Source organism: Lemur catta, chromosome 4 (assembly GCF_020740605.2).
Source record: "Lemur catta isolate mLemCat1 chromosome 4, mLemCat1.pri, whole genome shotgun sequence".
In the NCBI taxonomy this organism is placed as follows: domain Eukaryota; kingdom Metazoa; phylum Chordata; class Mammalia; order Primates; family Lemuridae; genus Lemur; species Lemur catta.
This window is the reverse complement of record NC_059131.1, coordinates 72,563,059-72,587,228: the sequence shown is the minus strand read 5'-3', so window position 1 is coordinate 72,587,228 and position 24,170 is coordinate 72,563,059. Positions and strand designations below refer to the sequence as shown.

The 24,170-nt window shown below is 36.1% G+C and overlaps 1 protein-coding gene across 5 annotated transcripts in view; it reads left to right on the top strand.

The window, feature by feature from the left end:
- MGAT4A (alpha-1,3-mannosyl-glycoprotein 4-beta-N-acetylglucosaminyltransferase A) overlaps positions 1-24,170 on the top strand; it is a 100,979-nt gene that overhangs the window by 58,723 nt on the left and 18,086 nt on the right. For 4 of the 5 annotated variants that reach the window (XR_006734773.1, XM_045550190.1, XM_045550192.1 and 1 more), the window contains exons 6-12: positions 4,642-4,688; positions 6,464-6,577; positions 7,583-7,658; positions 17,566-17,680; positions 19,125-19,255; positions 21,298-21,405; positions 21,526-21,719. Coding sequence is in view for 4 of the 5 variants with exons in the window: in XM_045550190.1 (XP_045406146.1) it covers positions 4,642-4,688; positions 6,464-6,577; positions 7,583-7,658; positions 17,566-17,680; positions 19,125-19,255; positions 21,298-21,405; positions 21,526-21,719 (785 nt within the window). In the remaining variant the exon portion in view is untranslated. The remainder of the gene's footprint in view (positions 1-4,641; positions 4,689-6,463; positions 6,578-7,582; positions 7,659-17,565; positions 17,681-19,124; positions 19,256-21,297; positions 21,406-21,525; positions 21,720-24,170) is intronic. The other variant, XM_045550193.1, reaches the window with a different exon arrangement.

The window sequence follows — 24,170 nt, the reverse complement described above, 5'->3', positions numbered from 1 at the left end:
GCTGTGGCATTTTTAGTTTTTATTTTTATTTTCTGTTGTATATTTTCTTTACATTAGGAAACATTTATTTATTTAAATTAATTTTTTGGATAGATAATCACATGGTTTTAAAATTCCATATGGTGTATTGTATACATTGAAGAGCCATCCTTCCAGTGCTGTGTCGTAGCCATCCGGTTCACCTCTGCACAAGTGACAACTGTTGTTAGTTGTACCCATTTAGAGATATTTAACGGCCCCATTTGTATACAGGTGGGATAATGCTAACGTTTCATATTAGACTATAAAGAGGTATTTGTACTTCCTTCCAATTTTTATAAAATATTTTCCTAGAAAATTATCCATATCATCCAAGTTTTAAAATTTGCTTTATACAGAGTCAAGCCAAGTAGACTCTTGTTCTTTTTGTGGTTGTTTCCCACTGATTTCTTTGTGCATGTGTGTGTATTTGTGCCTCCTTCACTGGTTTTGATTCGTTAGTTAGTGGATCTGCTTTTATTTGTTATTCCCAAAACCATCTTTGGACTTATTTGTTATTTCCTTTTTTTTTTTTTTTGGTTTTCTAACTCATTAACGTCTGCTTTTAACATTATTAATTTTTTCTTCATTTTTAGTTCCGATTTTTACTTTTCAAACATCTTGACCCAAATGCTAAATTGATTTATTTTCATTATTTATTTTTTTAATTTAAGAAGTAATATGAATTTTGCTTCCCAGTGGCAACTGCTTCAATTAAGGGTTTGTTTTTTTCCTTTTAAATTAATGAGGAAATGTTTGGTCACTAGTTTTCTATTGATTGGGGGGTGTATGTGTGTGTGTTTGTAGTTCTTATTCATAGGTTTTGCTGAATTTCCCCCTTTTTCGTATTTTGTGTAGTTGCTATGCTGGTTCCTTTTTTATGTCATTGTGTTTATGTCATTATGTTTGTTGTCATTGAAGCAGATGAGTTTTTTCTCTAGGCTACTGGTTTACAGGAGGATGAGGGAACAGAGTAGTATTCCAGACTAGTTGGGTTTTTTTGAATAATGACTTTATCAGGCTGCTTCCTGCAAATACAGTTAATCTGTGCAGTTCTTCATGTTACCTCTGGTTATTGGAACCAAACTGGATCCCTTTTGAGCCTGAGAATTTTGGCTATTAATATTTTAAAATACAGGTTCAGTTTTTGTGTCTGGTTGTCATTGATAATTGCGTATGATTTCCAGGAAGGAAAATGGGAAATGCTGTCAATGCTGTGTTCTTCCCTGAACTCTATATGGGTGGGTTAGTCTTTTCCAGTGTGCTTTTAGCCAGGGTTTAGTTACCCAAATGTTTTTGAACATTTTTCTACCCCAAAGTACCTGAGGAATACAACAGCTTTAGAAACAGTGCAAGCTCTCTTAGTTACATATTAGTCGTATTTTTTTAATAAAGGTAAAAGTGAAGACTTCATTCTAAGTATTCTTTTACTCAGTGAACAAGTATTCAATTAAGTGCTAAAATGAGGGATGTACTGGAGATTAAAAAATCTTTAAAAATCCATTAAATAATAGATGATGTCCCTAAATTGAAGTCTAGCAATACACAGGATATTATTTTTTTTCTATACCATTGGCTGTATTTTTTTTTTTTTTTTGCTTTTTGAAAAAAATTATGTACATGGCTAAAGAAAGAGTCTAGTAGTTCTACAAAGTTCGTTACGCTCAATAGTCTCCTGTCTTCATTCTTTGCTCCCTCCACCCAGCCCCTGGTTTGTGTTTCCTTTGCTTTTCTCTCCCCAGTTTCCTCCTCCTCTGAGAACTTCTAGGTTTTTTAGCTCTGGCTGGCTGGCAAGGAAGGTAGAAGAACTCCCTGTGACTTTATCATTCCTCTGCTTTCTTTTTCATTCCCTTCCTTCTGCTTGCTTTTAGTTTGGTTTACTCTTCTTTGTCTAAATTTTTTAAGGCAAATGTGTAGATTATTCGTTGAAGATCTTGTTTTCTAATATAGGCAATTTAAAGCTATACATGTCTAAATACCACTTCAGCTGCATCCCATCAATTTTGATATGTCATGTTTCTATTTTCATTCTGATCAAAATACTTTATAAATCCCCTTGTAATTTCTCCTTTGACCCATGGATCATTTAGAAAAGTATTTTTTAAATTTTTGTCTATTTGAGGATTTTCCCAAATTTCCTTCTGTTGTTGATTTCTAATTTAACTTCATTGTGGTCAGAGAATATACTTTAAAATTTATCAATACTTCTTTATGGCCTAGTGTATGGTCTATGCTGGACAATGTTCCATGAGTGCTTAAAAAAGAATGGATGATGTTATTGAGTGGAGTGTTCTTTCTGCAGATGTCTGTTAGGTCTAGTTGGTTGATAGTTTTGTTCAAGTCTTCTATATGCTTGCTGATTATCTGGCTAGTTGTTAGGTGTCTCTATTCTTGATTTTAAATTATATATTACTATATTGATGAATCAGTAGTATTTTGGGCTATAATTTTTCAACACCTAAATTTTAAGATGTTTATGTAATTGGTTATAAATCATACAAACTACTATTGGGAAGATAATCCTATAGTTTTATAATTTCCAGGGTTAAAGTGTACCTTGTTTGTTTTCCTCAAGTATTAAGTGTTTTGGCAGTCTTTATAGCATAGATCATATGTTATATATCACTGATGTCTTTTAACAGTCGAGCATTTTTAATGTAGGTTGTCACTGTATGTGACATTAATAGGGAGGGCTCTGGCTGGCTAGGAAATGTGGCTGCAGCCCTGCAACCCATGCTGCTGGCCCACCATGTCCTGAGCTTGGCTGCCCTGCAGCTTCCCAGAGTCCTTGAGAGAGCAAGGATCTGAGGGTCCTGACTCGGTATGGGGTTAGGAGGCAGATGGTTTCTGGACATGGATCCCAGGGAAGTATTATTTGCATTTGTCCACTATCTTTGCCCCACTTTCTTAATCCCTGCAGCAATCCTAGAAGGCAGTTTCTCCTATCATCTCCATTTTACCAAGGAACTGAGAGGACCAGAGGGGTTTAGCAGCTTCCCCTAGGTTAGTCAGCTAGTAAGAGGCAAAGTTGGAATTCTCACTTTGGTCCAATTCCATGGTCTTTGCCATAGCACCAGGGACAGACTCAGTTCACCCCTTAGAAGGGAGGAGTTAAAGGTGTTCATCTCTGTTAGACACCTGGGAACCAGAGCCTTGGAACAAGCCAGTTACTACAGTTGAGTGTCACCTCCTCCAGGGAGGCTCCTCTGATGCCCGTATATTCCAGGCTGGATTAGGTCTGAACTCAGCTGAAAATGTCTTTTTAAACACATTTTTGCCATACTTTGATTTATCTTGTTCATTTCAGTGGTTCCAGCCTGGCCTAGTAGAGTTACTCAATAAATGTTTGTGAAATGTGACTATGTTTTTCATTAAATGAATAAGGAAAAAAAGTAAAATTAACAGAGAATATTGCATTTTCACTTGTTCATAACTTAAAAATACACAGGTCTGGTCTGATAAACGTATTTCTAACATGTAGCCTTCTTACATTAAAGTTTTTGACAATTTAAGAGATTTGCATTTCTGTGTTGTTCTATTATATTGCACTACTAAATATCATTGAGTACTTACCAATACAGTAGGCAGATTTTTAAGTTTTTATTTTTAATTGTCTATGTTCAATTCACTAGAAAAACTGAACACAGAAACTATTTGTACTTCTTTGGAAACATCCAAACTATACATAATGAATAAAGTGTTCTTGATTCAGGTTCTTAGTATCAGTATTTAATAATAATATAGTATAACACAGCTTTTTTTTACATAGTTTTATCATTTAATCTCATAATCTGTAAGGTATTTCCTCCCACCTTTTTTTTGTTTTGTTTTTAATAGGATAGAAAACAAACTCAGAAGTGACTTATTTTCAGTCTGGTAGCAAACAGGCAAATTTTTTTTTTTTTTTTTTTGAGACAGAGTCTCACTGTGTTGCGCGGGCTAGAGTGAGTGCCGTGGCGTCAGCCTAGCTCACAGCAACCTCAAACTCCTGGGCTTAAGCGATCCTACTGCCTCAGTCTCCCGAGTAGCTGGGACTACAGACATGCGCCACCATGCCCGGCTGATTTTTTCTATATATATTTTAGTTGGCCAGATAATTTTTATTTCTATTTTTAGTAGAGACGGGGTCTCGCTCTGGCTCAGGCTGGTCTCGAACTCCTGACCTCGAGCGATCCACCCGCCTCGGCCTCCCAGAGGGCTAGGATTACAGGCGTGAGGCACCGCGCCCGGCTAAACAGGCAAATTTTGACCTAGGTTTTATGATTTGAGGTGGAAAAATCTTTCTTGACAGCATGTTGCAAGAACTATTACTACTACTATTCATTATTTATAGTTTGGATGTTTCCAAAGAAGTATAGTGTCTGTGCTCAGTTTTTCTGATGAATTGAACATAGACAATTAAAAATAATAAAAACTTAAAACTCCGCTTACTGTATTGGTAAGTACTCAATGACATTTAGTAGTGCAGTGTAATAGAACAACACAGAAATGCAAATCTCTTAAATTGTCAAAAACTTTAATATTTTTCGTGAATGTTTTCATCATTTAAGTTTGAATTTAATATTAAAAGTTAAATAAAAATATAAAAACATGAATGTAGGTACATTTTCTTTTCTTTCCCAGACAGATACTGATTACGTACATGGTGTTGTTGCCAACCTGGAGAAAGAGTAAGTCCTTCTTAATTGTAAACATGAAAATATTTCAGTTACTATTATCTCTTGGCTTTTTGCTAAAAGAAAATTCCTTTTTTATAGTTCATTTCTCTGTGAAGTTCATGTTAATTAGACACCTACCATTGGTCTTTTACATTGTCATAAAGTAGGTGCATCTATATCTAGTTGTCTAATGGTATTTCATTATGGAAAAGACTTGAATGTCATTTGTGTGTAACACTATCAAATAACAGTCTCTAATCTTGAAGGCAGTGAATATAAAGAGAATCACATGAGATTATTTAAATCTTTCACATTGTGTTTACCAGGCAAAAATTTTTCTGCTATCCAGGCAGATTTTCATGTAGCAATTTCAGACTTCAGTGCTAAACTATGTCTTAATTTGTTCTTCTATTCTGCAAAGATTGAATACCAGTTTGCTATGAGCAAGGCACATAGCAGGTGACAGATGGAAAGCTTAGTAAGTTTCAGGTATTATTACTTTGTATAATATTGCCTTAGCAATTTTAATAGTGATATAAAAATTAGTCTTGATAGAGGTTTCTTTCATTGAATTGTATCTGCTTTTGTCCCTAAAAGACATGCCTTCTACATAAAATGACAAGAGAAGCAACAGTTATTTGCTAACTGTAGATTTAAAATATCGTGGCTCTCCTTGTCTATCAAAATGTTAAAACTGGAGATTTAAAAGAATATGCGTAGTTCAGGATTAAATTGTCATTTGTTAGATTTTCCTCAAGTGCTGAATTTCTTGGAAGTCTTTATAGAAGCACAATTTGGTATAGACTCCTTAAGTAAAGGAACAGCACGATAATTATCGTTCGTTCCCCCTTCCTGTACCTTCCCATAGACCACATGGGCAGGGCTGTGGGGCTTGTGCGGTATAATAATTCTGTTGATTTACTTCTTCCTCACTGTGTAGAAAACCAAGGCCAGAAAAAAAGTTTCGTTAAGCACTAAGAGCATTTTGTGCAAAGGCAGGTAGTTGCACAAGAATTTGTGGAGATTTTGAAGATCAAAGAAGGGAGAATGCAAATGTGAAAGAAATTACATTTGAGTCGGTACAGACTAATTTAAAAACCATAGAAAAGGGTTTCTCAACCTCAACACTCTTGACACTTTGGGCCAGATAATTTTTTGTTGTAGGGGCTGTCCTGTGCATTACAGAATGATTAGCAGGGTCCCTGGTGTCTACCCACTGAATGTCAGTAGTATTGCGCACAGTGGCGACATCGCAACATCTCCAGATGTTGCTAAATGTCCTTGGGAGGGATAAAATCACCCCCCACCCCGCACTGAGAAACACTAGTTTAGAATGACAGGTAGTCTATAATCCACAACTAAAGCTTTCTGAAAATTGAGGAAGTTTTATGTTTGCATAAATATATATGTATTTAGATATATAGATATATTCGTTTATTTCTCTTCAGTTCCCTGTTTTCTGTAGGACCTTGATTTTTTTTTTTTAAATTCTGATACATTTTAGGCATGTAATGCCTGCAGTTTGCCTAGGATTTCTATGCTACTATAAGTATAGTGCATTTTACAATGTTTTTAAAGCATTACTTAAAAAAAAAAAAAAAAGGAAAACCTGTATTTTTTGGTAAATAAAATCAGTGATGAGCTGCTCCATTTAACACACTGTGACCACAAAATTATTCCCTGCTACAAACAATTACAGATGTGTTTTATGTTAAAAACAGTAAATTAGGCACTAAGATAAATAAAATCCCACAGAACTTAAATAACTCTAACCTTTCTTACGATAGATTTTCTAAAGAAATCAGTTCTGGCCTGGTGGAAGTAATATCACCCCCTGAAAGCTATTATCCTGACTTGACAAACTTGAAGGAGACATTTGGAGATTCTAAAGAAAGAGTAAGGTGAGCCACGGATCATTCAATGTCTTCCACCCATGTGAGTGTAATATCTAATAAATGCAGTTCTTGCTTATTGAAGCTTAAAAAAATTTAGGGTTGGCACTTAACACTTTATGTACAACACCAATATTGTATGACAGTACTTACTTCACAGCCTTCCCAATACTGGACTTTTTAATGTCTTTGTCAACTGTATAAATAAAGACTATCTTATTTTTTCAAAAAAAAAAATTTTAGGGTTGAATTTGGTAGAATATTCTGGGTAGTGTCATTAAGTTCAGGACAGCTTGTGACATATTCTGGAGAAGTTTTGTTAGTATGAATAAAAGCTTATTATGAGCTTTTATTTTGTTGTGTTTTTCTTAAACTGGCTTTTAGAGCCACTTCTCTTATTCTGCGTTTGTCACTGAGCTTCTGTAGGCTGCCAGGAATTCACTAAAAAGACTTAGTATTTTAAATTTTAATGTGGTGGTGTTCTTTTTTAAAGCATTCGAGACACATTTATTAATTTCTGTCTGTATGCAAAGCACAGTCCTAGGCACCAGAGCAGTGATCCCTAAAGTGTCATTTTTGAAGCTCTGGGTTGATGAGACATTAAGATGTTACTGAAAAAAGGGCCTCTGGTCAAATAAGTTTGGAAAATACTGGGTTAAGACAATTTTTTTTTTCAACAAGTATCTTTACTGCTGGATGTTTTAGCGCCTCTGATGTGCTAGTATGTCCCTAGAAGGGGGAGGCGGGATATGTGTACAATGTTTCCCAAACTTACTTGACATTAGACTCCTTTTCCCTTGGGGCATCTTTAGGATTAGTGTTCTTGGAATACATTTTAATAAAGGCTTCGATAGAGGGAAGTGAATTGTCTTTGAATCTCTCTCCTAAGTGTGTGTATATATACATATGTGACATGTTACATGGACACTTGAGGCTCATATTAATACCATCTAATCTTATTTTACTAAATTTGAGTCTGATTCCTAACTTATTTTTTGAAAATGTCTGTTTCAGATGGAGAACAAAGCAAAACCTGGATTATTGTTTTCTAATGATGTATGCTCAGGAAAAGGGCATCTATTACATTCAGGTAAGTATGGTTTTTCCTTTAATGTTTTTCACACTTCTAAAGAAAAAGTATTATCAAGGGTACATTTTCATTAAAACAGGAAGTTTTGATAGCACAAGCCCTCTAAGATCTGTACGATGATAACTGTATCTCAGAGAGCAGAGGGGTCTCCATGGTAACTGAGAATGTGGGCTCTGAGGTTTCTTCTCCAGTGAGCACAGACGCCGGCTTTCCAATTAACGGTGAACATGTGCAGCTCACTCATCACCGCCTTTTTCTCCCATTCCTCCATCTTCTCTCTCCACCTCCCTCTCTCCACTGTTAAAAAGAACTAAGATGTAATTATTTGGCAAGTTTTAAAGAAGGATTTTCTTATACTTTTTTTTTAGTGATCTTATGGTAAAATATTTTTTTGTAGGCCATAATACAGTTCCATTTATATTGAAGATAATAAAATTGAATTTTAATTCTCAAAGTCCAATTTCTACTGGCATAGCCCTAACACTATACAAGTAGAATAATCCTATGATGATATGGGTTTTAAGTTAGGTAGGCAACAGCTTAAAGAATTCTAGGAAGTTCTTATTTCTTCCAAATCTCATTCTCCTTGATGACTTAAGCTTAAATTCCACAGCTGGAATTTCATTTCTTTAACCAAGGAGTGTTTTTGTTCCTTGTTCAAAATGCAAATACCCTTGAGAAGTATAGCACACTAAGCCTGTCAGTTATTATTTTTCAATATAAAAAGTTTATTAGATCCTTTTCTTAAGAGGGCATTTTGATGCAGGTGGCAAGCGGAGACTCTGGGTCCCTGAGTCAGAAGAGAAATGGTTGGGCAGCCTCTGAGGTGGGGAGCCCCAGGGAGGGGAGAAAGAAGGAAAGCATGGCCTCACATGGGAAGGCAGGTAAACTGAGGACAGACTTTGTGTCCCTTGACATTGGATTTAGAGCCAGCTAAGTTCACATGTGTATTAACTCTTCCTTGGCTCACAGGGTAGGAAATGTAAATGAATACGGTCAGAACATAACATTGTATATAACGGCACATAAAAGTTTTGCATGTAAAAACAAGATATCCTAGATTTAGGGAGTACATTTCCTTTAAACACCTTAGAGAAGTCTTATTTTAATTTCAAAATAAAAAGGAAAGCATTTTGTTTGAACATAACCCAAATATTGTAGTTGAACCTTGCTGTTCTAAGGCCAATATATAAAATATGTACATTATAGTTAAGAACTTCATATACAGAATTTTAAAGTGTAGTTGCATTGCTTTTAAAATTTGTTTTAAATTTCTCTCCAAGGGAGAATTAATAGAAATTTAAATATTTTTTGTGGAGTATAGGAAGAGTAAATATTGAGGAACTCAAGGATAAGGTGGGGATAAGAAAGAGGATGGTAAGGAAACTGTAAGCAGGGTCAGTTATATAAGATATTAAAACAGGAGCAGCAACTATGAACTTGCACTTAGAGCGTTCTTACCATGTGCAGGCATCGTTCTTTACAATTTATGCTTTATATTAATTTGTTTAATACAACCTTTTTTATTGTGGTAAAAACATATACCATTATATTTCCATCTTAAGTATTTCTTAAGTGTGCAGGTCAGTCGTGTTAGGTAGATTTATGTGGTGCAACATCTCTAGAACGTTTTCGTCTTGCAGAACTGAGACTCTGTGCCTACTGAACATCAGTTCACCCTCCCTGCTCCACCCTGCCCTCGGTTACCGGCTTTCTATTGTCTGTTTCTATGATTTTGACTACGTTAGATAATCCATATGAGTGGAATCAAACAGTATTTGTCATTTTGTGACCAGTTCATTTTACTTCACGTAATATACTCATCCATGTTGTAGCATGTGATGGGTTCCCTTTCTTAAGGTTGTGTAATATTCCATTGTATATACCACATTTTCTTTATCCATTCATCTGTTGATAGACATTGGGGTTACTTCTAACTCATGGCTATTGTGAATAATACTTGGATGAACATGCGTGTCCACTTTTCTTGTCAAGCTCCTACTTTGAATTATTTTGGATATATGCCTAGAAGTAGGAGTTGCTAGATCATATGATAGTTCTATTTATAATTTTTGAAGAACTCCATACTTAGTCTATAGTGACTAAGCCATTTTACATTCCTTTCCACAGTAGATCACTTTGAGTAGTGTGGATGTTTTAATATCAAGTCTTCCATCCATGAGCACAGGATAGCTTTCCATATATTTGTATCATCTTTGACTTCTTTTAGTATTGTTTTATAGTTTTTATTTTAAAAACCAAACCAAGGAGGTGTAAAAGTTTTTTTTTTTTACTCCTCCTCGATTTGGTTTATTCCTAAGTATTTTATCTTTTTTGATGCTAAGAAAATAGGATTGTTTTCTGAATTTCTTTTTTGGATTGGTCATTGTTAGTGTATAGAAATACATCTGATTTTTATGTGTTGATTTTGTATCCTGAAACTTTGCTGAAGCAGTTTATTAGTTGTAATAGTTTTTTGTGGATTCTTTCTGTTTTTCTATATATAAGATCATGTCATCTGCAAATAATGATAATTCTACTTCTTCTTTTCCAGTTTGGATGACTTTTATTTATTTTTCTTGTTTAATTGCTCTAGCTAGAATTTCCAGTACTATGTTGACTAGTGGTTGTGAAAGTGGGCATCCTTGCCTTGTTCCTGATCTTAGAGGGAAAGCTTTCAGCCATTTACTCTTGAGTCTGATCTTAGCTGTGGGATTTTCCTATACAACTTTTATTATGTCGAGGCAGTTTCTGTTTATTTCTAGTTTGTAGAGTTTTTTGTCACAAAACTGTGTTGAATTTTATATGCTTTTTCTCTATCAGTCAAGATGATCATGTATTTTTCCCTCTGTTTTGTAATGTGTATTAGACTGATTTTCATATATTGAACCACCCTTGCATTGCAGGTATAAATCCTACTTGGTCATGGTGTTAATCCTTTTAATGTGCAGTTTAATTCTGTTTGCTATTTAATAGTATTTTGTTGAGGATTTTTGTATCCATATTCATCAGGGATGTTGGTCTGTAGTTTTCTTGTGTCTTTGTTTGGCTTGGGTATCAAAGTAATACTGGCCTCACAGAATGTGTTTGAAAAGTGTTCCTTCTTCAGTTCTTTGGAAGGAAGATTGGTGTTAATTCTTCAAATGTTCAGCAAAATTCTTCAGTGAAGTTCCCTGGTCTTGGGCTTTTCTTTGCTGGGAGGTTTTTGATTACTGCTTTAATCTCCTCGCTTTTTATAAATGTGTTTCAAATTTTTTATTTCTCCATGATTCACTCTTGGCATGTTATATGTTTTTAGGAATTTATCAATTTCTTCTAGGTTATCCACTCTTTTGGCACATAATTATTTCTAGCAGTCTCTTAATTCTTTTATTTCTGTGACATCAGTTGTAATGTTCCCTCTTTCATTTCTAATTTTAATTATTTAGCTAAGCCTAGCTAAAGATTTATTAGGTTTATTGTGTTTTTGTTTTCATTTATCTCCAGATATTTTCTAAATGCCCTTGTGATTTCTGCTTTACCAGTTGGTTCTCTAAGGGTGTGTTGTTTAATTTTTGTGTATATGAGTATTTTCCTTCTTTCCTTCTGCAATTGATTTCTAGTTTCATTCTGTTGTGGTCAGAGAAGATACGTTGTATGGTTTTAGTCGTCTTAAATTTGTTAAGGCTTGTTTTGTGGCCTAATAGGTGGTCTGTCTTGGGGAGAAGTTCCCATGCCCTCTTGAGAAAAATGTGTGTTCTGCTATTTGTTGTGTAGAGTGTTCTGTATATATTTTTGAGGTCTATTTGCTCTAAAATGTTGTTGAAGTCCTCTGTTTTCTTTTTGCTCTCATGTCTGGTGGTTCTATCCATAACTAAAAGTGGGGTATTGAAGTCTCTTTCTATAATTGTGGTGTTGCCTATTTCTCCTTTCAATTCTGTCAATGTTGGCTTCATATATTTGCTTCTTATGTAAGGTACATCTTTATAATTGTTATGTCTTCCTGGAGAATTGGCTGTCTTTTTTTCTTTTTTTTCTTCGTGCTCCTGCCTTGGTAATTTTGAAAGTCCTGTCTTTAAGTTCACTAATTTTTCTTCTGCTTGGTGAAGCCTAATATTTAGTCCCTCTAGTGAAATTTTTCATTCAGTTCAGGTTTTGTGTTCGTCAGTTCTAAAATTTATGTTTGGTTCTTTTTCACGGTTCCTAGCTCTTTTTTGATACTCTTATTTTGTTCATGCATGATTTCCCTGATTTCATGCATATGTCTATATATGCTCTCTTACTTCACTAAGCACCCTTATGATAGTTATTTTTAATTTTCTGGTAATTCATATATCTTTGTTTCTTTGAGGTTGGTTTCTGGAGATTTAATTTGTTCCTTTGGATATGCCCAGTTTTTCTGTTTCTTTGTATGTCTTGTTTTTGTTTGTTGTGATTTTGACATTTGAAAAACCAACAATGTCTCCCCGTCTTTGCAGTCTGAGTTTTTACTGGAAGGACTTTCTCCAGTCAAACTAGATGGAGATCTAGTTTGGAATCTTTCCTGAGGCCTAGTCGTCTCTGGGGTTGTGGCTGTAATCTCCTAATTGAGTTTACTGGTTCTGCTTAGCAGCTCGTTCTGGTGTCTGTCTGCAATACTGTGGTCTCGCCGATGTTATAATAAGCTGCGGTATTGGAGCTCCACCTAGTGTCTGCTGTGGTACTGCGGCTTCCGCTGCCAACTGACGGCCTTTGTTCTTGGCCCCCAGCCTGGCACCCTGTTCCTGCCACTGCTTGGATTTAGACGAGACAAGAAACCAGCCCCTCAGACTGCACCCCCAGAAGTCAGAAACACTGGGTGTATGTCTGCTCTTTTCTCTTCCCAGAGAAAAGTCGGGAGTTGGGTGTTTGCTCCCAATCGCCCTATACTGTGTGCCTGAGGGAGGGGTTCTGGCTGTTTAATGCTCTTATTTTAAATCCGTGTCTCTTGGGGAAGAAGGGTCTGGAGTTTCCTATTCCACCATCTTGCTGATGTCACTCTGAAACAGTGCTCTTTTACAATGACAGGATCATACTGTACGTTCTGTCTGATAACCTGTTTTTCTGTCACTTAACATATTGTATAATAGATACGCACCTTTAGATGCTGGTAAATTCGTATGATTTTTTAGTTGCTTCTTGAAGTATCATTGTCCAGGTCTCATAATCTCCTTATAATAATAAGGTCATTTAGATTGTTACTAATTTTTCTGCTGTTTCAAAGACAAATTCAATGAACATTCTTAAAATGATCATATTTGCCTCACAATTACACCTCGGGAAAAAGGGAGTTGCTTTATATTGAAGTCTTTACGCAGTCTCATGTGGAATTCTCTCAACGAGTCCATCATGATCTACAAATTATTATGGGGAAAACATATTAGCCTCAGAAGTCCTCAGTTTAATGCTAGTTTTGAATGTTTATAAAGGATAAATTTTACCTTAGAAAATCTGGGGAAAAGCAGGGTGAGGAGGAAGGGAGCAAAGGAATTTATCCCAGATGTCGTAATTGTCCCCTGGTGACGGGACTTCGTGGTTGCATGTGTTGTATCATACCCAAGGCTTTTAAAGAATGCTTTAAAAGTCTGGGGTTACTTTGTGGTCATCACAGACACATACCCAAAGGGAAGAGAAAAATGCCACCTGTCCTGGTGTTACGCCTGTGGCTTGGAATGTAGTTTCCAGTGACAGCGTCATACGCAGCTTCACAAAGTGCTTTATCACAAACAACTCGGGGTTGAAGACAGTGTCTTCTAGAAAACTGTTAGATGGTGCAGGCACTTCGCAGGTGGTACTAGTGTGATCCTTGCTATAGCACAGAGTGAAGCACATTATGTCAGGCGGCCCCACGTTCGGTGTTGCGGGGATGATCAGTGGGCTCAGTGCGCCAGCTCGTCTTCCCTCGTGACGCTCCCCAGCCGCCATTCTGCTTATGCTCTCAGCAGCCATGGGTGATTTTTTTCTGACATCGATTATTTCATTAGAAGTTTCCAAGTGGCGATTTTCTAATTCTGTAATTTCTAATGCTCTTATGTGCTGAGTTCTTCTATAAAGAATTTTCCCTCCTGGAAAGGAGGGGATGGGTAAATTCACACCTGATGGGTACAATACACACTATCTGGGTGATGGACACCCTTATAACTTTGAATCAAACTGTACAAAAGTAATTCATGTAACCAAAACGTTTGTACCCCTATAATCTGAAATAAAACAAATTTCCTTCCTTAACTATTAGGTTTTTTCAAAAAATAGTTGATAAAGAAAAAAAAGAATAAATGCTTGATTCTTTCTCTTTATTAAATTTTAAAGTTGATGCCCTAGCAGTCTCCAGGGGTGGTCGTCTTAAAAGTATCATTATGAACTCATGGATTTTTAAAATATATTTGATTTGCCTCAATCCATTGCAATCATTATTCTTATTGATGCTCACATTGATACATCATAATCCAGGGGGAACCTCTTCAAATTGGCTCTTGTATCCTTTCTATGTAAGTTCAGTCATCTTTGATCACTTCTTTGCTTTCAGATCTTGCGCATTTCCTGTCCCAGATCATTTCTCTAAGGAGCCCTGTTGCTCTCAGAGGCGGATGGTATATAGGAACAGTCTGGACTCTTGAGGTGCTCGTTGCTATTGTATTGTCTTTGCTTGTAGGAATTTCAGCAAGGAAAAGTGTGTTTTATTTTTCAGAGGCAAAAAAAAAAAATCACACATTTGCATTGATGTTAATAGCTTTAATTCATATTGGATTAAGATATAAGATGATAGGGTTATCATAAGATGATAGGGTTTTTACTTAACTTTTTGAATTTATACATACATTTCCTATTTTCTCTTAAACTGAAAATCTTGGTTTTTAATGAGATTATCTTAATAGCATAATTGTTTTATTTGATAGTATAGCTAAAATAGTTTTAAAATATCAATACCATTATCACTACTCTAACAACAAGACTACTAAATGCAGTTTAGACCTTCTTTGTCCTTTTTTCCCCACGAAATGTACCTTGATAGGAACATCTAGTCAATGTACTGTGTTTGGAAGTTAATTGAAGTAATTCTTTTTTCTTTTCTTTTCTTTTCTTTTCTTTTCTTTTCTTTTCTTTTCTTTTCTTTTTCTTTCTTTTCTTCCTTTCTTTCTTTTCTTTCATTTATTTTGAGATAGAGTCTCGCTGTGTTGCCTGGGCTAGAGTGAGTGCCGTGGCGTCAGCCTAGCTCACAGCAACCTCACACTCCTGGGCTTAAGCGATCCTACTGCCTCAGCCTCCCAAGTAGCTGGGACTACAGACATGTGCCACCATGCCCGGCTAATTTTTTTTTCTATATATATATTTTAGTTGGCCAGATAATTTCTTTGTGGTTTTTTTTTTAAGTAGAGACGGGGTCTCGCTCTTGCTCAGGCTGGTCTCGAACTCCTGACCTTGAGCGATCCACCTGCCTCGGCCTCCCAGAGTGCTAGGATTACAGGCGTGAGCCACCGCGCCCGGCCACTTGAAGTAATTCTTTATCTTGTGTGGCCATGCCACCTACTTGACATGAAACTAGGTTCATTTGTATTTGGTTTGTATTCAGTTTTTAGGCTTCCTCTTTTCCTCTTTAGCTATAAAAAGCATAACCTTCCAAATCAAAACTCATGTGAAACAAGATACATTCACAGAAGTCTCATTTTTATCCCATCCCCTTCTCCCTGTTTCCTCCCTCCCCCATGGGTACCACCATTAGTTTTTGGTTTCTCCTTGTACTTTTAAAAAACTCGAATATATACATATATGTGTGTAGTACTACACCTCTTTCTGATACTACATTTATATACTGTAAAAAAACAACATATTGCATCTTTCTAGCTTCCTTCTGTAAATTAGCAATCACTAATGAGAGGTGTGTTAGATTTTTCAGAGTAGCTCTTGCTATGACAAAATACTGATGTCAGAGGAATATTTATGTTCACTAAAAACCTGTACATGAATGTTCATAGCAGCTTTGTTAGCCATGTCCCCAAACTGGAAACAACCCAGATGTCCTTCAGCAGGTGACTGGTTAAGAACACTGTGGGACATTTATACCATGGCATACTAAACAATTGAAAGAAACAAACTGTGGAGGCATGCAACAACTTGGATCTCAAGGGAATTACGCTGAATTTGAAAAATCAATCTCAGAAGTTTGCATGCTATAGGATTCCATTTATATGGTATTCTTGAAATGACAAAACTGCAGAGACGGAGAGCAGGTTATTAGTTGCCAGAGGTTAGGAAGGCGGGAAAGGGGGGAAGGTGGCTGTGAGTGTAAAAGGGCAGCTCTAGGGATCCTCGTGGGAGCTGTTGTATATACTTCCTGTGTGGTGGTCACCAAGATACGCATGTGATAAAATTGCATAGAAGTAAATACACACACATACAATGAGTGCATGTAAAACCGGTGACATTTGAATAAGTTCAATGAATTGTATCAAAGCCAACTTTGTTGTGGTAGTGTATGTAGTTACATTGGAGGATGGGATATTGGGGAAGACTGGGTGAAGGGTATTCACAATCTCGCTGCACATGAGTCTACCATTATTTTATCTTAAAAAGTGAAATTATTTGGTGAGATATGAGAGTGGAAGAAAAAAAATTTTCTAATTTCATGTATCAAATGTGAATTTAAATATATGTGGTAACCAACATTAGTGCACTAAATTTTAAGTAGGCATTTAGACTTGCCTGATAGCCAGGATCATCTTTCATTTGCACATGTTCAGTGAATGTTTAGGTTTGAGCATAGGCATCTTTTTGTTCAGAAAGCAAGGTTAAATGACGGGATAGCTCTGTGCTTGGTCTGATTTTCCCTCTAGCCTCCCTTAAAGCTCTGGGGGCATACAACATGTTTTTTTCTGTTTACTGATATATTCCCAGGGTTTAGGATGATGTCTGAAACATGATAGAAGTGAGTTAGTCATTAGTATAATAACATAGTTGGCAAGTCAGTCGATAGCATATCTTTCCAAATATTGCTACTGTTTCTTCACAGATAGCAAGAAGAAAGCCTACAGTACTTAAATGCATGAAAAGTCAAATGCTAAAACAAATAAAAACTGGTTAGGTAATGAGGAATAATAAGATGAAACTAAGAAAAGGAAAAGTTTTTTTAGGATGTTAAAATATTCTTGTGACTTTAAAGTTTGCGGGGGGCGATTGTGTGGTGGAAGCTGTTACGGGTGTCGGGATCCCTGATCTCTGTCAGCTGCCTGGAGCACTGGTGACACCACCAAGCACAGAGAGCACACGGTGCCGGCAGAGCCCAGTACCTGGCCCTCTGAATTGCCACACCTCCTTAAGTATCTCGTAGGTGTCTATTAAAATATACAATGGGGACTTTTAGGAGTCTATCCTACAGAAATGAAATGCACTGACATGTAGGTACAAGCTTATTTATTGCAGCATGGTTTGCATCGAGAAAAACTGGGAAACAATCTGAATGCCTGCCTGTGAGCAGGAAAGAGCTGAACAAATTGTAATACATCTATCCCAGGGAATAGTAAGCATCATTAAATTGAATGGTTTAAATAGATATTTATTAACCTGGAAAGATGTTCATGATATATTAAGAATACTAGTTTCATAGTATTATCCCTGTTTATAAAAATGAAAAGGGGGATGGGACCTTATATATGGAGCTGTATGTGCTATATGCACATACAGAAGGTGTCAAATGGATGCACACCCAACTTTTCACATTGGTCACCTCAGCCAGCAGGGTAGAGGGTGGGGAGGGAAAGCTGTTGGCTTTTTTTTCTTTTTTCATTGGTTTTGACCATTGTTTCTTTGACTTTCATGATGAAAGTGTGCTTGGATTTTTCCATAATAATGTCCTTCTGTGTACATCGTTCCTTCTCTTTTTGATTTATTAATATGATCGTTCAATTTTCTCTAGCTTGAAGATGACATCATTGTCAAACAGAATTATTTTAATACTATAAAAAATTTTGCACTTCAACTTTCTTCTGAGGAGTGGATGATTCTAGAGTTTTCCCAGCTGGGCTTCATTGGTAAGAAAAGCGTCAGAGTTATCCATTTTTCAAAAATAACCATGACTTTAGAATCTTAAGCCAGTTGCTTTTTTTGGTATTAAAGTTGTCTTTTTTTTCAATGGAAATGGATTGTTCTTGAGAGAATTTAACTCCGGTAAACTTTTTTGTGTGAAATGGTGAAAGTCAACCCAATATAGAATTTGGAAACTTTAAGATTGTAGTGTTCACTCTCGAGTTCTGCTCAGTGCCGACCCTGATCCTGGTTGAGCATGTTAGATTTCGTCTCTGACACTTCAGTTCCTTTGTCATCACCAGATTGGATTTTCTTATGAATTCCTGGTATTTTCAGGCAGTGGATGAAATTCTTGTTTAGTGATTAATTTTTCTTTCTTTATTAACTAGTTGGGGTACTCATTTTGAAATATTTTTTTGCTGCTAATGTTCCTAAATTGGTCAAGTAAAATGAAGATGCTTAAATTTGAAGAATTGAAGGAAGTTTACAGGTTTTTAAAAACACCCAGAGGATGACATTTCACTTCTTAGGGTGCTTTAAGCCTTTCAGCATTAGAGGCTGACCCTTTGACCTTATTGATCATTTGGGTTTTTTTTTGTTTTTGTTGTTGTTGTTTTTTTTTTTTTTTTTTAGACAGAGTCTCACTCTGTTGCCTGGGCTAGAGTGCCGTGGCATCAGCCTAGCTCACAGCAACCTCCAGCTCCTGGGCTCAAGCAATCCTCCTGCCTCAGCCTCCCGAGTAGCTGGACTACAGGCATGTGCCACCATGCCTGGCTAATTTTTTGTATATATATTTTTAGTTGTCCAGCTAATTTCCTTCTGTTTTTTTTTTTTGTTGTTGTTGTTTTTAGTAGAGACAAGGTCTCGCTCTTGCTCAGGCTGGTCTCAAACTTCTGAGCTCAAACGATCCGCCTGCCTTGGCCTTCCTGAGTGCTAGGATTACAGGCGTGAGCTACCGCACCCGGCCTTTATTGATCATTTCACTCAAAACTTAAGTGTCAAAAAACATCTTTACTTGTGAAGCCTTCAGTGAAAACAAAATTGAGGGTCCTTGTTTTTTGTATTTATTGATTTATATAAAAACTTTTTACCTAAACCTCTCAAATATTCCTTTTTTTGTTATTATGGGAGGAATCTTAATAAGACATGAAGGAAAAATCTGACTTGCTTTTTTGAATGCTTTGAGCCAGTAGTTGTATGACAGATTTTATAATAATGTCAAGATTTCACTACTTCTATTTACACCCAGGTGACAGCTCAAGAGAATGTTTAGCAAAAGTGAGTTAGTTTGTTTTTGGTAATACAAGTGGGGCAATTGCTCACGATGATTTATAGTTGAGAGCACACTGTCAGTGTACTTAGTGTACAAGATTTCACTTTTAAATAAGTGAAAGCCGTTTTGATACTTGGTTTCTTTATTACTGCTATTGACTGGAGATATCTTTTCAGGTAAAATGTTTCAAGCGCCCGACCTCACTCTGATTGTAGAATTCATATTCATGTTCTATAAGGAGAAACCCATCGACTGGCTCTTGGATCATATTCTCTGGGTGAAAGTCTGCAACCCTGAAAAAGATGCAGTAAGCTAATTCCTCGTGAGGGTGAAAGGGGCCTCTTTTCTGTACTCCATGAAAGTGATTTTTAGGGAGCTGGATTTTGGAAGTGAACAGTAAACAGGTAGCTGAAAGAAAACTACTTCCTTGAGCTGATAAAAACCTCCTGTATGAGAAGGACGTTTAGGTAGCAGTGGGAAATCCTGTAAAGCAGGGAAGCCTGTGGCCGGATGATGGCCTTTCTCTGAGTTGCTGATAAATGTTTATAGTGTCTGTAGGCTCTGGTAGGTTGTTAACTATTGGCTATAGGTATTGGTTATATCTGTCCTGTGTGGGCTGTCTTTTCAGTTTGTTCCTTTATATTCTCTGTCAGCTCTCTTTTCTCAAATATTTTGGGGGCAATATGCGACCCTAACACATATGGTAATAAGGAATAAAATAGAAGTAATATTTTATATCAAAACAATGACAAGTCAAAGTACCTTTCAGTGTGTTACTTGCAAGAAACCAGTGTGCACAGTAATACGCTTACCTTTGGGATGATGGTGGCAGGCAAGTAAGCGAATGATAATTTTTGCTTTGATCATTCAGATAGCAAGTTATTTCCTTAGAAATCTTACTGTGAGAAGTAATTAGATACATTTTCCTTGTCCAATTTGAATTGTTCCTTTGAAGAAAAATACAACTTTTTATTTAATTGGTATAAGCATAAACCATGAATGTACAAATTCTTAAAAATGAATGTCAATTTTGACACTTAATAAGTAATATATATATATATGCACATGTCATTTTGGGGTCACTTAGTCATTGTAACAAATAAGCATTTAATTTAACTTCATGACAATACATTGCATAGAATAGTTTGATTATCCTACCTGCCAGTTAGTTTTTAGGATACTACTTTCTGGTGTCTATATGCTATCATTGAATTCTGTTTAAAAGATAAAACAACAAACAACACATTCTTAGAGCAAATCACGAAAGATAGCAAAATGGCAGAGTGTCAACTTTATAACAGTAGTTGAACATATAAATTGATTTGAACGAGTCATTTTTACGATCTAAGCCTGTACTTGTATTTTCATTTTGATTTACAGGAATTTATATTGTAGGACACAAAAAGGTTAATGTCCTCTTTACTCTTCTCCAATATTCCTTTATTTAATTCATCCTTTCCAGTTTATTTAATATTGGTTAGGTTCTAAAAAGATCCAAACTGGTAGCAAAAATTAAAACCATGGAAACCCTCTAAGTGATCCGTAAATTTGAGTTTGGACAGTGTTATCTATTCCTTCACCCTTCCTAAGCCCATGCTTTTCTGCGGCCCCTAATTCTTCATGTGCTTCCCCTAGGGTGGCAAGGGCCCAAAACTTATACGAGTCATTGAAAATGAAGAGTTTTAAAAAACATGTCAAGATAGCCATGGCTTTATGGAAGCCCTGGACTAACACACCCCCCAGAGCCCTGCTGGCATTATGGGCCCCTTGGTGTTCTGCGGCCACCCCACACCTTGACCAGGCATGAGGACAGGCTGTGAAGTGACATCCGGGCCAGGAGGCACTGCACGCTGAAACATAGGTCTCCCTTACCTGTGTTGAGATGGATTTGTCTGTGGAGCTTTTAATACCAATAACTTGCATATAGTCAAGCTATTGCCTCACATTTTCAACTTGCTTTCATGCAACACAGTGCACCTTTTATTATTTGCAAATTCTTCATTATATTACCCAATTAAAAATATTTTGTATATTTGAACCAAATCTCTAGTCTATAGTTTGTGCATTTTAATATTAAAAGTCAAATCTTTATTGACATGTCTGGAAGGATGGTTGAAATTAAACCCTTCACTGTTCCCCTAGCTGTGCTTATTTTTAATTTCCAGATCATGGTTGTTTATCAGGTAGGTAGCAAATCTGTTAATGCCTCAAAGAGGACCATAAAAAAACACATGACTTGAAGTTATATTTTCTTTTCAATATTCTTCTAAAGGATTTCTCATTTTCTAGATGAGGACAAGATTTCACTTTATTGTGTAGCATTAACATGATTTTTCTTTTAATGTTTAGAAACATTGTGATAGACAAAAAGCAAACCTGCGAATTCGCTTCCGACCTTCCCTTTTCCAACACGTTGGTCTGCATTCGTCACTATCAGGAAAAATTCAGAAACTCACGGTTGGTGACTTAATTTTATTTTCTCATAGACCCACAATTCGTTACTTAGTGTATAATTATTGCTTCTTAAATATAAATAAACTGTATGTTATTTAATAGCACATATGTCTTTCCTCCTAGGATAAAGATTACATGAAACCGTTACTTCTTAAAATCCATGTAAACCCCCCCGCAGAGGTATCCACTTCCTTGAAGGTCTACCAAGGACATACACTGGAGAAGACTTACATGGGGGAGGATTTCTTCTGGGCCATCACCCCGGTAGCGGGAGACTACATCTTGTTTAAATTTGACAAGCCAGTCAATGTAGAAAGGTTGGTGATTATGGAATATATTTGGTCTTGCAGTTCAGAGCTCTTATTCATAAGGTGATTTATGATGGATTCTTTTGTGTGTATACATAACAGATATGAGTGGATGGCAGGACCCAAAATGTTGGGTTGTAAGTTACATGTAAAATACAACTCAGTAGTAAAATGGGTGTGCTGTTTTCAGATGTGATATCAGCATTTAACACGCTCAGTAAATTTTATTGGTATTTCTGGACTTACATCTAGTATAATTTTTTAGTACTTTATGTGTAGAAATGTCTCTAAAAAATCTCAAATTAGTGTTCATGTCCTTATCCTTGAACATCCGTGCAGTTTGGCTGAAATGATAAACATGGCAGAGTATGACTATTCCTAGTCAGTGGCTCTACAAATGCTGGATCATTTTTAGTACACCGTGGAGGAATTTACAACCCTTTTATGTTTTCCAGCATTTATGTTTGTTTTACAAAATTTAAGACTTTCTTCTCCCTGGTTTTAGTTTAACAGTGATGATTCCTTCCACCTTTCCTCAGTTTTAGACGTGTTCCCCAGTCTGCCTATGACATACTTAGTAGAATATACTTTTTTACCCTGTGGTGTATTATTTTGTATGTTCTAATGGGAGGGCCAATTTGATATTTTAGAGTCCACCAAAAATCATCTGGAGTAATTCCATTCAAGGGGGTCAAAAACCATGCATAGCTGTGACATGATGTTACTAATTTTCTTTTGTTACTCTAAACTGATTCCAAAGAGGAATTTAAGTCATAAAAGTGTGTTATTCAATGAGAATGTAAAAATAGTTTTGAATAATAATTTATATTGTACTTGGATGAGCATATATTGTTTAATGTTCATTTTTACACTATCATTAATACTCTGTACTTTGAGATATTATTTACCACTCTTAGAAAGTCATCGTTGAATTAGGAACAATATAGATGTCATCTATTACTAGGTATTTGGTTAAGTAAATGGTGATGTTTCCATGCATTGGAATGCTATGAGTAGCTGTTAAAAAATAATGGCATAGATCAATATGTATTGACATGAAAACTTTTCTATATATACACTAAGCAGGAGAAACAAATTTGTAATGTTACAGAATATCCTTGTAGATCATTCTATAGGTTATAGCATTCTATATGTATAGAATTCTAGAATATATGGAATTCTGTATATAGAGTATAGAATTAGAGATTATGGAAGGATTTTTTGAAGCAACAAAAATATTTCACATGCATTATGTACATAGGAAACATATGGAAGAAATATATCAAACTGTTAATTGAGGTAGGATAACAGACTTTCCTTTTGATATATTTATTTTGTATGCTTTTTTCCTCAGTCAATTTACTTTTTCTTAAAGTAGTTAAACTTTGATTTTTTTTGAGAAAATACAGATCCACATGCAGCTGTAAGAAATAAAACTGAGAGATCCTGTGTACCTATTACCCAGTTTCCCCCAGTGGTAACATCTTGCAGACTATAGTAAAATATCATAACTAGGATTTGACACCAGTATTCAAGATAATGAACATTTCCAGCGCTCCAGGAATTCTCATGTCGTGTAGCTCTCTCTCGTTTTGTTTTTTTTTTTTTGAGATAGTCTCTTGCTCTCTGTCACCCTGGCTAGAGTGGCGTGGCATCATCACAGCTCACTCTAACCTCAAACTCCTGAGCTCAAGTGATTCTTCTGCCTCAGCCTCCTGAGTAGCTGGGACTACAGGCGCATGCCGCTATGCCTGGCTGATTTTTTTCTATTTTTTTTGTAGAGATGGGGTCTTGCTACGTCATTTCCCAGGCAGGTCTGGAACTTCTGAGCTCAAGCAATCCTCCTGCCTCGGCCTCCTAGAGTGCTTGGATTATAGGCATGAGCCACTGTGCCTGGTGATACATAGTAATTTTTTGTCAGATATGTGGTTTGCAGATATTTTCTTCCAGTCTGTAATTTGCCCTTTCATTCTAACTCCCTTTTTAGAGCAAAAGTTTGTAATTTTCATGAAATCCAGTTTATCAGGTTTTCCTTTTATAGATCTTACTTTTGATATTGAGTCTAATAACTCTTGGCCTAGCTCTAGGGCCCAAAGACTTTTTCCTATGTTTTTTTCTATAATTTTTATAGTTTTACATTTTATATTTAAGTCCATGATCCATTTTGAGTTAATTTTTGTATAAGAGGTGGGGTTTAGGTCAGGGTTCACTTTATTTTATTTTTTTTGTCTTTGGTGTGCAGTTGCTCTAGCATAATTTTTTGAAAAGGTTGTATTATCTCCATTGAATTGCCTTTGTACCTTTGTCAAAAATCAGTTGGGCACTAATGTTAGATCCCTAGGGCCAACAGGTCCCTAGGGCTCTGCTCATTTTTCTAAAAGTCCATTTTCTCTGTATTCTTCAGATTGGGTCATTTCTGTTGTTCTGTCTTTAGATGTATTGTCCCTTTCCTCGCTGTGG